Raw genomic sequence first — 14,434 nt, 5'->3', positions numbered from 1 at the left:
TGCAGCATTATTTATAATAGTCAAGATATGGAAACAACCTAAGCATCGACAGACAGATGGAGGGATAAAGAAGTTGTAGTATGTACGTGTGTGCATGCCAGTGCATGCCTGGCCTAGCAGTCAGCCATAAAAATAATGCTCATTATAGAAAAGATAAATTCTTGACATCTGCAACAACATGGATGGGGTGGCACATGGTTATGCTAAATGAATTAAGTCAGAAGGGGAAAGACAAATACTGACTGGTGTCACTTACATATGGAATCTAGAGAGACAAAACAGCATCAGATAAAACCTATAATCAACCCCAGAAATCTGTGGAATTGAGGGCACCAGAGGGAGAACGGGAGAACTGAATGTGGAGGAGGCACAATGGACTGTGGTGGAGGAATGTGGGTGCCCTGGTGGTGGGTGGAGTGCAGACCTGAAGGATGTGATCCTACACCCATGAATCACATGCAATACTGTATACTATGTCCCCCCAATTAAAAGATTTTTTTAAGTTTTGAAGAAAATGAATGAAATTATGATATTTGTGACAACATGGATAGACCTTGAGGGCATTACTCTAAGTTAATAAGTCTAACACAGAAAGATAAATACTTTATGATCCCATTTATACATAGAAGCTAAAAAAAAAAAAAAAAACCAACCAAAATAAAGAAACAAAATCCACAAGCTCAGAAATACAGAAAATAGATTGCTGGTTTCCAGAGGCAGGCGGTAAAGATTGGTTGAAATGTGTTAGGGATCCGAATCAAAAAATATAAATTTCCAGTTATAAAATAGTCATGGGGATGTAATATATAGCAATGTAACTACAGTAAATAATGCTACATCACAAATCTGAAAGTTCCTAAGAGAGAAGATCTTAAAAGCTCTCATAATAAAAAAATTGCTTTGTAACGATATATGAGGACAGATGTTAACTAGATTTTTGTGGTTATCACTTCACAATATTAATAAATATCAAGACATTATGTTGTACACTTGAAACTATAACATTATGTATAATTATACATCAATAAAATAAAAAACATTCCCTATGATTAGTCCATACAGATGCTGGAACTCTAACAGTCAGTAGAAAAGTTCTACTATAACTTTGACAGGTCTTGAAGACTAGCTCTAGGGAAGTTCAGGAGTTGTAGCTCTCTCTCTGCATATCTCCTTGGTTTCTCTCTTAATGATTGTCATACATCTGAAAAGTTCCACTGGAAGAGCTATGTGTCCCAAGTATAAAGGCAAGAGAGAACATGGGAGGTGTGATGTTTCATATTAAGTTTAATATTAGGCTTCTGGAGTGTGCCGGGGTTAGAGACAGAGACATGAAAGAACTTTAAATGCATATTGCTAAGCCAAAGAAGTCAAGCAGAAAGACTTCAACTTTGTGATATTTTGTAAAAGGCAGAATTATAGTAAAGAGACCAGTAGTTTCCAGACATTCAAAATAGGGAAAGAAGATATGAATCAGAAGATAATACATATGGGATTACTGAACAGTGCAACTATTCTGTATGATAATGTAACATGTCATTATACATTTATAAAAATTTGCAGAGTAGACAACACAAGGAATGCGCCCTACTGTAAACATAGACTTCAGTTAACAATGTGTCAATATTGGCTTATCAGTTGTAACTTAAGCATAACACTCACAAAAGATGTTAATAAAGGAAAACTGGAGGAAGGTGTGAAGGGGACTGTATGGGAACTCTGCGCTATATAATCAGTTTTCTTGTAAAACTAACACTGTTGGTCAAAATAAAGTATGTGTTAATAAAGGTTAGCTTTCTATGATATCCCTCTATGGCCACAATGTTATAATGTCAAAACTGCATAAGAAATATTTGAGAGAATGCCTGTTTCTAGGCAATATTTAGCCTCATGTTTTTTAAAAAGTAAGACAGAGTCTCCCTGGTGGATCAGGGGTTAAAGACAGCACTATCAAGCTATCTCCAGCCACTGCTGCAGGTTCCGATTCCTGTCAGGGAGCTGACCCACAAGGAGCAGAAAACCTTTCCTTCCACACCTCGTCAGTGTATTTCAGTAGACCTGCCTGTTCTGATCCCCACTCTGTCTCTGGTCAGTCCTCTCATCCCTGCACCCCTGGCCTATACCCCAGTTCTTGTATTTGAATTAAATCTTTTAAAAAAGATCTATTTTATTTATTCATTCACTCATTCATTCATTTATTTATTTATGCATACAAGAACTGGTCAGAGGTGTAGGGGGTGAGGGGACTGACCAGGGACAGAGTGGGGATCAGAACAGGCAGATCTACTGAAATACACTGCTGAGGGGAAGCAGAGGGTGCTTGCGGAAAGAGAGGTCTGCTGTGGCTGCCAATAGCTTCATTGTGCTACGCTTTAACCCCTTGGTGCCACCAGGAGGGCTCAATAAATAAATCTTAAACAAAACACAAAGCACTGAAAAGCACACCGATTTGAAGTGCATACACTGATAAAATATTACACATGTATACACCCATGTACCTATCATGCAGACCCATAAGAAGAATGTTTCCCTATCCCAGAGGTTTCAGAGGTTTCCTGTGTCCTCTCCTCTCCCAGCAATACATCACGGTTCCTCCGGAGGTAGCCCCCACTCTGCCTCTATCTCCATGGATTGTTATTACCTGTTGGACTTAACGTAGCTCAACCATGTGCTTCTCTGTTTCTGACAACTCTCACTCAACATTATGCCTGTGGGATTCATCCACGTGGGCATGCCTAAGAGTAGTTCACTTTTTTGTCAGTGGGGTCCAAACTGGAAAGATGGCAGGATTCTTGAGAAAGTCTTCTGCCTGTCTTTTTTTTTTAAGATTTATTTTATTTTTATTCATACAGTACTGGGGTACAGGCCAGAGATGCGGAGGGTGAGAGGCTTCACCAGAGACAGAGTGGGGAGCAGAACAGGCAGATCGACGAAGTACACTGCTGAGGGGAGCAGCGGGCGGGTCAGGAGAGGTCTGCCACACCATGTGGTCACCTCCGGGGCAGGCGGGAATCGAACTCATGCGGAAGTGGCTTTAGCTTCTCAGTGCAGTGCTTTAACCCGCTGCGCCACCAGGGAGGGCCCTTTTTAATCTTTTTTTTTTTTTAAAGATTTATTTATTTATGCAAACAAGAACTGGGGGTACAGACTAGGGACGTGGGGGGTGAGAGGACTCACCAGAGACAGAGTGGGGAGCAGAACAGGCAGACCGACCAAAATACACTGCTAAGGGGAACAGTGGGTGGGCCAGGAGAGATCTGCTGTGCCATGTGGGTCAGCTCCCTGGCCCGGATCAAATTGTCATTCTGACAGCCTCATAGTGCTCCATTTTAACTTGTTGCCCCACCAGGGAGGGCCCTGCCTATCTTTTTTAAATGCTAAATGAGAAAATTAATTAGCAGAGAGATATAAGTGCTAATATACAAGACCCAAATAATGTAGTGTTGCTTACCTGGTGTGGACTGCTTCATCATGTTATGCATTAAGAGACAGAGGGAGAAGAAAAAGTAAAAACATGTAGAATTTAAATAATTCTTAAGACATTCTGCTATTCCCACTGTGAATTAAAAGTTAATAACACAACAACAAAAAAAATCTTAACATCTCACTTTCAATAGAGGTTAAATTTCTCTGACTATGTTAGACAACGCTGACCCACGAAAGCAGTTAGTGATCACAAAAGGAAAGTGATAAAAGATAATACATAACTTACGAAGAATAAAGCATGAAATGCAGTATAGTTAATAAAAAACAGGAAACTGTCATGTTCATAGTCTGATGAATATAGGTTTTGACAGGAAACAGCAGTTTCTGACAGCATGATAGTAAAATTTCAAGTAGTGTTAAAAGAATGTTAAAAACTATCAGTTACTTCACATAAAAATTAGCATTGAAATTTTAAGGAGAATCTGTAGGAATGAATATTCTGCAGCCTTAAATGACTTCCTAATTATTAAGAATAATATTAAGTAATATTTAAATTTTTCTTTCACTAATCTACTTGATGAGCTAAATCACTAACGGTTAAGAGAAGTTTTTCTTTTTGTAAATCAGAGAACTGTCAGGGCTTGAGATTTGTAGCTTTTAAATATAACTTGATAAGAAAAATATGAACTAAGAAAATGGGATCACCTGGGTTAGCATGCATGTGAACATAAGATGGAATAGGTTCTTTAATATATGCTAATGTTTAGCACATTATAGAGCACTGGTAACTTGAAAAAGTTAGGGGTGAATTTTACAGTCAGTTTTAAAGAGATGCAACAGGTTATCATTTATCTACTTTAAGGAGTATGGATAATAACATTAGGAATAAACCCTTATGTCTGTATGCTTAATAGTTAAAAGTGCTCCCATGCACATTATTTCAAGTTAAAACATCTTTCCCATGTGTGTCATTGGATTTTGAATTGTGCAGGCAACTACCACTTTCTGAGATTCAAAAGAGTAAGAAGGACTGCATTGAGTATTTTGAAAGACAATCAATCCACAACAAAGTGGAAAAAGTCATCCACACACCAAAAAAACCCCTAACCAAATGAACTTTGATCACTACTAGACAAGGTTTAAACCATTGAAGTGAGTCATGTGATATACCAAGTGAACTGCAAAACAGTTGCTGTAAGTTTCCAAGACTGAGTCATATCAGATTACAAAAGCTACCATTTGTACATTTGAGTTTATATAATCAATTTTTATAAAACACAGAGCTATAGTTTTGAAAGCTAAATTAACAATTCTGCAAATAATGTACAATACGTACAGTTTACTGCAACCTTATACTTTATGTGATAAGATACACAAAAAGTTCAATAACCACATAGATTTGTTTCTAAGTTTGAAAGGCTTTCACCTGTTTCCCCCCGAAGTTTGTTCAGTAATTTGTTGGATTGGTTATAAAACAGTTTTACTAGGTTTCAGTATTTAAAATAAAGATAGGCTGGAAATGATAAGCTAAATATATTCTCAATTATCAGCTTCTTAAAAAACCTAATCATACTTATGACGAAAATTAAAACTAGCAACTAGCACACAAACCAAAAGATTTCCAGTGAATCAGAACAGGAAACCAATAAAAGCGATCAATTGGAGGTCATGACTTTCTGATTATTACATTCATAGTCAAGAGCCAAAATTCAGATGTACAATACTTAAAAGTCAGTCTAAATTATTCAGAAATTTTATTGAATAAAAAAGTTTGATGAAAATGTTTTTGGCTTTAAGTTAATCATTAAGATGATACAAAAAACAAAGTTACAGAGTCTGTTGAATGTACAAAGTATAATGGTTAACACTTATATTTCTAGAAGCAAATAGAAAAGATGCATGCATATTAATAAGTGAAGAGGGTAGAAAGCAAAGTTTTGAATTAAATAAGCCTTACATAGAGTAGTACACTTGTTACTGGAGGAGGGATGGGGGAAAAAAGTCATTTACAAAGAAACTGTCTATAGCACATACTTAGATTTACCCACTATTGTGGGGGCAAACAAAATGAAACTACCATTGTCCTTTTCCTGGCAGCTGACACATCTTGATAAAATTGAAACCATTAACAGTATTTAGAATATACTCTGTAATGTCAGTGGTGATGAGGTGAGGAATATATGAGGTTCTATGTAAATTTATGACCAATTACAGGAAATAAATCACTTCACACTTGTTTCACTCTGAACTTTTAAAGCTACATCAAAGTACCACTACATTTCATCTGATTTAACCTTGAGTTGAAGCACTGAAAAAATTCAAAACTTTAGCAAGACATCCTCACAAAAAGGAAGTACTTCTTTGCTATTTGGATTGAATTCTGGTAAGAGGAATAATCTCTAGAGTTAAATCAATCCATTCAGTCACTCAACCAATTTTAAATAATTTCTCTGGAGAGAGAGAGATTTAGAATATATATAAAGGAATCTCTCAGCTCAATTACAAAAAGACAACTCAATGGCTAAATGGACAAAGGATCTGAGTTATTATTTCTCTAAAAGACATATGAATGGCCAATAATCTTATAAAAGATGCCCAATATCATTAGCCATTAGGAGAATACAAATATTCTTGGATGACATTCACATCAATTATGGTGGTTACAATAAAGAAGAGAGATAATAGCAAGCACTGGCAAGGATGTGGAGAAATTGAAACTTCATACACAGCTGAGAGGAATGTAAAATGGTATAGCTGCTCTGGAAAACATTCTATAAGTTCCTCAAATATCTACACATACATTTACCACATGAGCCAGCAATTCCACTATGAAGCATGTACTCAAGACAAATGCAAACACATACTTTCAAAGAAACCTATACATAAGTGTTCACTGAAGCATGATTTATGATAGACAAAGAGTGGCAACAACCCAAATGTACATCAACTAATGAATACTAATGAATGGATAAATAAAATGAAAATGTAGTATATTTGTAGGATGAAATATTACCAAACAACAAACAGGAATGACGTACTGATCCATGCCACAACACAGATGAGACCTTGAAAACATCATACTAATCGGAAAAAAAAAAAACCAAAACAGTCAGAAATGTCCAGAATAGGGGAATCTATAGAGACAAAAAGTAGAGGAGCAGAACTTAGGGGGAATGAGGGTTGAGCATTAACGGGAATGGGATTACTTTTTGGAGTGATAAAAAGATTTTTGGAGTGACAAAAATTGTGGTGATGGCTGCGCAACTCTGAATATACTAAAAAACCCTGAATTGTACATTTTAAATGAACTGCTTTGAATGTGAGTTATATCTCAAAGCCACTATATATATGACACATATATGGTAGCTATCATATATATTACACACTCACACACAAACACACACACGAACCAGGGAGCCATTTTGTGGGTTATTTTGCCTGTTTGAAAAGAAATAATTTTCTATTCTGGAAATGTAGGTAATTTAACTGACTAGAACGTTCACTAGCAATGCTACTTTCTAACATCCAGGCTTTACTTCAAAGAAAAGGGGTGGTTACATGCTACAATTTTATTTTAAACAGGCAGAAAGTATTTGTAATTAAAGGTTTAATGCTTTGGACTGAAGTACTAAGTAAAAGGAGATGAATGTTATTTACCTTTTCAGAAACTAAAACTTCTGATGGAAAAATAATTTCAAAATCACATAATATACACATATAGTCATATATCCACACATTTTGTCACTGCTACAAAACAACCTTTTGAAAAAACAAGGTCTTATCCCTTTCTTCCTCATTCTGAGGTACTCACAGGCTGCTTAGTTAAGATTGGGCCCTGCAAACCACATGACCTCATGAATGCTATCTTATCATATCACAGGTTCCTAAGACTCACCACAACAACTTAAATCAGACAGACAGCAAAGCAGCACTAAGCTTTTGACACGTATTATTGGTATGACATTTCCAGCTGTACGGCTTGTGGGGAGTGGAAATCTGATTATCGCATGCCCAACTGCATCTGTGAGATACAGGCCATGGAAAGCACATGATTTACTGTACTAAAGACTTCCAACCACAATTAAAAATTTTCAGCTTTTGTAAATCTGAGAGTTAACTATTCATCTTTTATATCAGTTCTCCTTTTGTTTATACTTAGTGAACTTGTGAAACACATTTTCAAATGTTTCTGGTTTGAAAAACTATCAATATTTTCACTTTTTAAAAAAAGTAGAATTTTAAAGTTGAGTCACTTGGAAAAAAATAAAATGACTGGTCTTATTTTGAAATCTTGGTAGAGTCCAAAAAACCTGAAAAAACTTGACTTTTATTTGTAAGAATATTTAGAATTAAAAACACCTGGAGGGTGTGATCTTATACTTCTAAATCATATGGTATTGTCTCAATTAGAACGACAACAAAATCAGGTATAAAGTATTGGGTAGCTTGCCTTTCTTCTCCATTTTATGATTTATTTATAAATTCTAGCATGACATTGAAAGGAGAAAGTAAGAGTTAGATGAAGAACAGGGATAATCAACTTTTCAATAAACAAAAAAATGAATACTCAAGTCTTGAAAACTGAGTACATGAGTAAGTTCACTGGATTTGAAAACTATCACTCATGTTGGTTGCTCATATCAACAGCAAGTACAGCTTATTAGGATCATTCTAAATGTCTACAATATATTTAAAACTGTAGTCATTCTAAATGCTTACTGCTACCATACATATTATTGAAATGGTTTTCGATTTTATTGCTTATTTACCTACAATTTGAGAGTATGCTATTAGATGGTATCTTCATGGGGACGATGAAAGAAAGAAGCCTCTTCCACCTTTACTGAATTACATCTGTGTAAAACTGCCATCTAAGTAACTGTAAAACCTGTCACTTCAGGCTCTATAGTTAGTGCCATTTCCTTTAAAAAAAAAAAAAAAAAGCTCAACTACCATAGGCCTTTTTTCTATGACCCAAGTGGTATCTGACATGCAGTCCCCTTGATATGCCTTTTTATGACTTGTATTTCTAATTTAATTTCCACAAAGTAATTATTGGGACCATTTATTATGCAATTTATGGATAAAAATAAACATTGTTTTATTACTGTACACTTGAAAATATATATATTGATATGATGTAAAATTGTAAAATGCTATATATATATATATATATTTTTTTTTTTTTTGTAAAATGCCATTTTAAAACTGTCCACCTAGTCCCCAAAACACAGATGTGCTCTAACACTAATGTAGTTGTAGAAAAGAAAAACACTGGAGCCAGCTTAGTCAAATCCAGGATAATTTGAATACCAAGAGAACTGAGTGACCCCCTGAATTCACACTACTGTGTCAGTACTCTTGACAGTACCTTATCAGATTCTAAGAACTACAAAGCTGAAAATGAAAGTACTTCTGTCATTAAGGAATTTGCAGTTTGCTTGCCCCTGGGCATCAGAATATAACAATCATTAACTAAAATAAATGAGTGCTGTTCTCTCTCATTTGTGAATTATGTACTCAATACCAGTCATGCAGACTTTACCAAACAGACTGCTCCACGTTCCACCTTCAGACTGTAAGTGCCTCAAGGGTTAGGCCTATACCATGCATCCCGTAGTGTCTGGTACAACACGAGAAAAAAATCCCTCCTGACACAGCTCAACATCTGAGTATGACTTTATAATTCTGACTGATTCTACTCCTTGACCATGATCTAAGACTAGTTCCTTAATGAAATTATCGTCATTAGAAAAACAAATTTTCATTAATAAATTTTAAAATATTTTAAAAAAGATTTATTTATTTATGCATACAAGAACTGGGGTGCAGGCCAGAGCTGCAGGGGAGTGAGCAGGTTCACCAGAGACAGAGTGGGGAGCAGAACAGGCAGAGCTACTGAAATACACTGCTGAGGGGGACCGTGGGCAGGTCAGGAGAGGTCTGCCACGCCATGTGGGTCACCTCCCAGGCTGGGAATTGAACTCGGTGCTGTAGTGGCTGCTGACAGCTTCATAGTGCTGTGCTTTAACCTGTGTGCCACTAAGTAGGGCCAAAAATACCCTCTTTTTATGAATATAACATAAAGCTAGGAAGGGGAGCTAGCAGTGTTAAATAAAAGTAGAGTATCCTGTGTGAGATTCATTGCAATTATTCTGTGAATGTGGTACATTATATATTCTTTCACGGAGGCAAAGGATGAATGGAAAGCTACATAGCCCTGGATACTGGGGTGGGGGGCGGGGAATGTAGGAACAACTATCAGAAGTTTGATTGCCATTTAAATAATAAAACTGAGGCTAGGAATATGTTGAATAGCTAAGCCAATATATGTCCCGGATAAACTTTGCATTTCTTAAATGATTGATATATATGAAATAAGGTGGATTACTTTTATCTAGTTTTGTGTTTCTGGAAATGTCAAATTTGCCTAGAAGAAACTGTTGCTTTTATGTTCAGAAAATTATTTTGTATCTGAAAGTTAAAAGTTTAGGGCCTGGGCCCTCCTTGGAGGCACAACAGGTTAAAGCACAGCATGAAAAAACTAAAACCACTTCAGCATGAGTTTTATCCCCGCCTGGAGGTGACCCACATGGTGCCACAGATCTTTCCTGACCCGCCCGCTGCTCCCCTCAGCAGTGTGCGTCCTTGATCTGACTGTTCTGCTCCCCACTCTGCCTCTGGTGAATCTTCTCACCGCTCCTGCACCTCTGACCTGTAGCCCAGTTCTCTATGTGTAAATAAATCAATCTTAAAAAAGGAAAGTTTGGGGCCTCCCTGGTGACACAGGTTTAGTTAAAGTCTCAGCACTACCAAGTGATTGCTAGCCAGGGAGATGACCCACACAGAGAGCACAGACCTCTCCTGGCTCAGCCGCTGCTTTCCCGGCAGTGTTTTTCAAGAGATTCCTGTTTAGCTCCCCACTCTGGAGGATCCTCTCACATGCCATACCTCTAGCCTGTACCCCAGTTCTTGTATGCATAAATAAATGAACATTTTTTTTTAAAGTTAAAATTTTGACGGGATCCTGGAAAATGAGGAAGAGTTTAAAGAGTCAATTCAGACCAATTTACCATTCTCAGAGGGAAGAGAAATTCTAAATCTGTTGTTGAAATGAGTAATGAATACTGGTGAGAGCAGGTTTCTACACAGGCTTGAATTCTATCTGAGAGAAATACTTCATTTTAATTAATACTGCGAAAAATATTTCAATGAATTAAACAAACAAGGAACCCCTATTATATTTAACATCTGATGTTAAATGGCCAGGCAGGATTGTGGTGGGGCAGCGGGATGGAGGAGATCAGAAGGCAGAGAGCTTGGGCATTAGTTTCTTCTGCCACAAAGGAGCTGTGTAACCTTGGGCAAGTCCCTCAACTCTGGGCCCTCAGCTTCCTCATTTACCAAGTGAAAACCTAGATAAACTTTCAGAAAATGTCCAGTTTAAAACAAATGTATAAAATTTTCTTTTTCCATGCTAATGTTATTTCAGATATAAAATACTGAATACTGTAGATAATTTTTTAATCTTATGACTTCAAATAAACTAAGATAAAATGGGACATATATGAGGAATAGGAGAAATAACACTAATTTAAAGAACAATTTTTTCCCCAATAGAACAATTTTTTTAAGAACTATTTTTCCCCAATAGATAGTGGTTTTAAACTTAAAGAAACAGTGCTACTAGACATTTAAGAGAGTTAAAGCAATTTTCATGTGTTTAAATATGGCCTCTGGTTATCTACTCAGGGCCTCTGCACAGCAGAAATACCCATTTACTTGTCTGAGGGTCTGCATGGTGTTTCATGTTGCTTTAACCAGAGAATGAACACATTTAAGGCAATAATTTATTTTATTATAAATCTGTCACACTGTGAAACTTAAGATTTTATTTTAAAAACCTATGTGAAAGCATGTAACTGCATTATTAAAGTTTTTCTTAAACAATAATTCTATAATTAAAATTTAATTATCAGCAGCCATCAGTACAAATACAAAATACTATTTTTGGTTCTATTTCTGTTTTCCAGAGATAGCCTGTTGCTGTCAATGAAGTTTGTAAAAACATAAATTCTATTCTACGCTACAAAATAGGTAATACAGTTAGATGTTTGCAAGATTTTAAAGGAAATAAAGATTGAAGAATCAGTATAGAGTAAGAATGCAATTGGGAAAAAAAAAAACCACCACCAAACAATATCATCAAGTTTGGGATTAAAAAAAAACCAAACAAACCTGCCATTAACTATAGAACCAAAGACGAAGTTCTGTTCTAGCTTTATTCTGGTTTTAACTCACAGATGAACACTAATGCTGAATGAGTCTTCAAAATCTCTTCAAATTTTTTGAATTCAAGTGATTTTATTAACTAATTTTAAGCTGAAAAAATGTAAGGGCCAGATCAAAAGATTCTAACAGTACAAAATGGTAGTCTGTCATGTGATTCTTAAAGTTCCTTACTTTTATAGTTCAATAAAAGAAATATTGATATTAAGCATTAAAAATCTAAAGCTCAGGTATATATAAGCAGAGGCCTCAGAATTTAAACATTTAAAGAGTACTCATGTACATACATTTTTTAGGCAAATTTCAGTAAGTGCTTTGTTTAGCTTTCCTTTACTCAAATTCGTAACTTCATATGAAGGAATAAAAGAGGATTCTTGTGACATATGTGATTTAGCTTTAAAAACTGCCTCTCCAAAAGGAAACAGGCTGACAGAGGACCTTCTGGTGACTGTAAGCCAGCACAATGGCTGTCCTCAGAAAGCTGGGTTTATCGACCTGAGTTGTGTGTTGTTTCTAGCATCCCATATGTGATTGATTGATCGATCGATTGATTTCCAGCTGTATCCTGAAACTGCTTACATTATACTATTTTTTTCAGGAAAGGAGTCTCAGTAATTGTTCTGTGACAAAACAATGCTTCCTCTCACATTCTTTCATAATATATCCATCATTCCCTGATTTATGGTTAAAATGCTGAAATCATTCCTAGTAAATTAATTCTTTGAAAGGATCAGGGATATTTAAAATCTAACTATAATGAAATGCCCCGTTCTTGGATGTCTCCATCGGGGAGGGTTGGGGGAGGGGAGCAAAGCTGCATCTCCATTTTCTCTATTTTCCTTTCTTAAAGGTCAGGAGGGCCACAAATTGGCTTCTGGACCCCATCTCTTTACCTACAAATGCCATTTTTTATTAAATAATATAGTAATTTATTTTTACATCATTTTGTATGCATAAATAAATGAACATTAAAAAAAAATCTCAGTTTTAATCCCTGTTGGCTTCTCATCATCAGATCACCAGTGTGACATCACCATAGTCCAGTGCACTTCCCTCCCTCCACTGCATTTGATCCTATTCCCTACTCTACCCCCATAAAATGTCTCTGGCATATAGTTGTTCATTATTATTATTATTTTCTCCCCTGGTCCTTTATACTCCTGCTATGAGTGAAACCATCCTGTATTTTTCCTTTTCTCTCTGGCTTATTTCACTAGACATGATATTTTCCAGCTCCATCCATGTTGCTGTAAAAGGCATGTTCTTTGTTGTTGTTGTTGTTGCTGAGTAATATTCCATTGTGTATATTGTACCACATCTTTTTAATCCAGTCATCTACTTTTGGGCATTTGGGTTGTTTCCATGTCTTTCCAATTGTAAATAAAGCAACAGTAAACATGGGGGTGCAGGTACCTTTCTGAATCAGTGTTTTTGTGTCCTTGGGGTAGAGATCTAGGAGTGGGATTGCTGGGTCATATGGAAGCTCCATTTTTAGCAGTTTAAGAAACCTCCATAGTGGTTTATATTAGCTTGCATTCCCACCAGCAGTGTAGGAAAGTTCCTTTTTCTTTACATCCTTGCCAACAATTTGTTGTTGCTAGTTGTTTTAAGATGTCCCATTCTCACTGGGGTGAGGTGGTATCTCATTGTGGTTTTAATTTGCATTTCCCTTATTACAAGTGATGTTGAACATTTTTTCATATGCTTGTTGGCCATCTGCATTTCCTCTTTGGTTAAGTATCTTTTTAGCTCTTCTGCTCATTTTTTGATGGAGCTGTTTACTTCATTTTTGTTGACTTTCATCAGTTCTTTGTATATCTTTGTGAGCAATCTTTTATTGCTAGTTTTGTGTGAGAAAATTTTTCCCCAATTAGTGGGCTGTCTGTTTTTTGTAATGTCTCTTTTGCTGTACAGAAGCTCTTTAACTTGATGTATGTAGTCCCATCTATTTATCCTTCCCCTATCACTGCGTTGAGTGCTGTATCTTCAAAGATGTTACTGAAGTATATGTCATGTAGTTTCACCCATCTTTGCTTCCAGGTATTTTATGGTTTCCATTCTTATGTCTAGGTCTTTAATCCACTTTGAGTTGATTTTTGTGTATGGTGTGAAGTAGTGATCTAGTTTCATTTTTTTTTTTTTGCATGTAGCTTCCCAGTTTTCCCAGCACCAGCAAAGCAATTTTTATGGAATGAATTAAATCTATTTTTAACTCTGACTTTTCTTTAGAATTTCAGGCTCACATATCCATTACTGTCTGATTTTTTAATTTTAACATTTAATAGGAATCTCAACCATAACAAAACAGAACGCTTGATCTTCTACCTTTCCCCAAACTCATTAAAAAAGCATCAACTGTACATATATAGAACGAAATATTACTCAGCAATAAATAAATAAATAAACACATGCCTTTTGCAGCAACATGGATGGAGCTGGAAAAGATCACGTTTAGTGAAATAAGCCAGAAAGAAAAGGAAAAATACCGGATGGTTTCACTCATAGCAGGAGTATAAAGGACCAGGCAAGAAAATAATAATGAACAACTATATACCTGAGACATTTTACAGTGGTGGAATGGGATCACAAAAGGTGGGGGGAAGGAAGTACACTGGACTATGGTGATGGCACACAGGTGATCTGGTGATGGGAAGCCCATGGGGATTATAACTGAGATGGACAAAGGCACAAAATGATATAAATTTATATTATTTAATAAATA

The 14,434-nt window shown here is 36.1% G+C and overlaps 1 protein-coding gene across 5 annotated transcripts in view; it reads right to left on the bottom strand.

Moving 5' to 3' along the window:
* The window catches only part of EVI5 (ecotropic viral integration site 5), a 157,694-nt gene that overhangs the window by 7,491 nt on the left and 135,769 nt on the right, over positions 1-14,434 (bottom strand). For 2 of the 5 annotated variants that reach the window (XM_012730168.1, XM_012730170.1), the window contains exon 20: positions 3,449-3,461. The exons of 2 other annotated variants lie outside the window; for them this stretch is intronic. In XM_012730168.1, the coding sequence (XP_012585622.1) occupies positions 3,449-3,461 (13 nt within the window). The remainder of the gene's footprint in view (positions 1-3,448; positions 3,462-14,434) is intronic. One more of the 5 variants, XM_012730169.1, reaches the window with a different exon arrangement.

Source organism: Condylura cristata, unplaced genomic scaffold (genome assembly GCF_000260355.1).
Source record: "Condylura cristata isolate star-nosed mole 26May11 unplaced genomic scaffold, ConCri1.0 scaffold00026, whole genome shotgun sequence".
Taxonomy (NCBI): Eukaryota; Metazoa; Chordata; class Mammalia; order Eulipotyphla; family Talpidae; genus Condylura; species Condylura cristata.
Note: the sequence above shows the minus strand (reverse complement) of the source record. Positions and strands in the feature narration are given on the sequence as shown.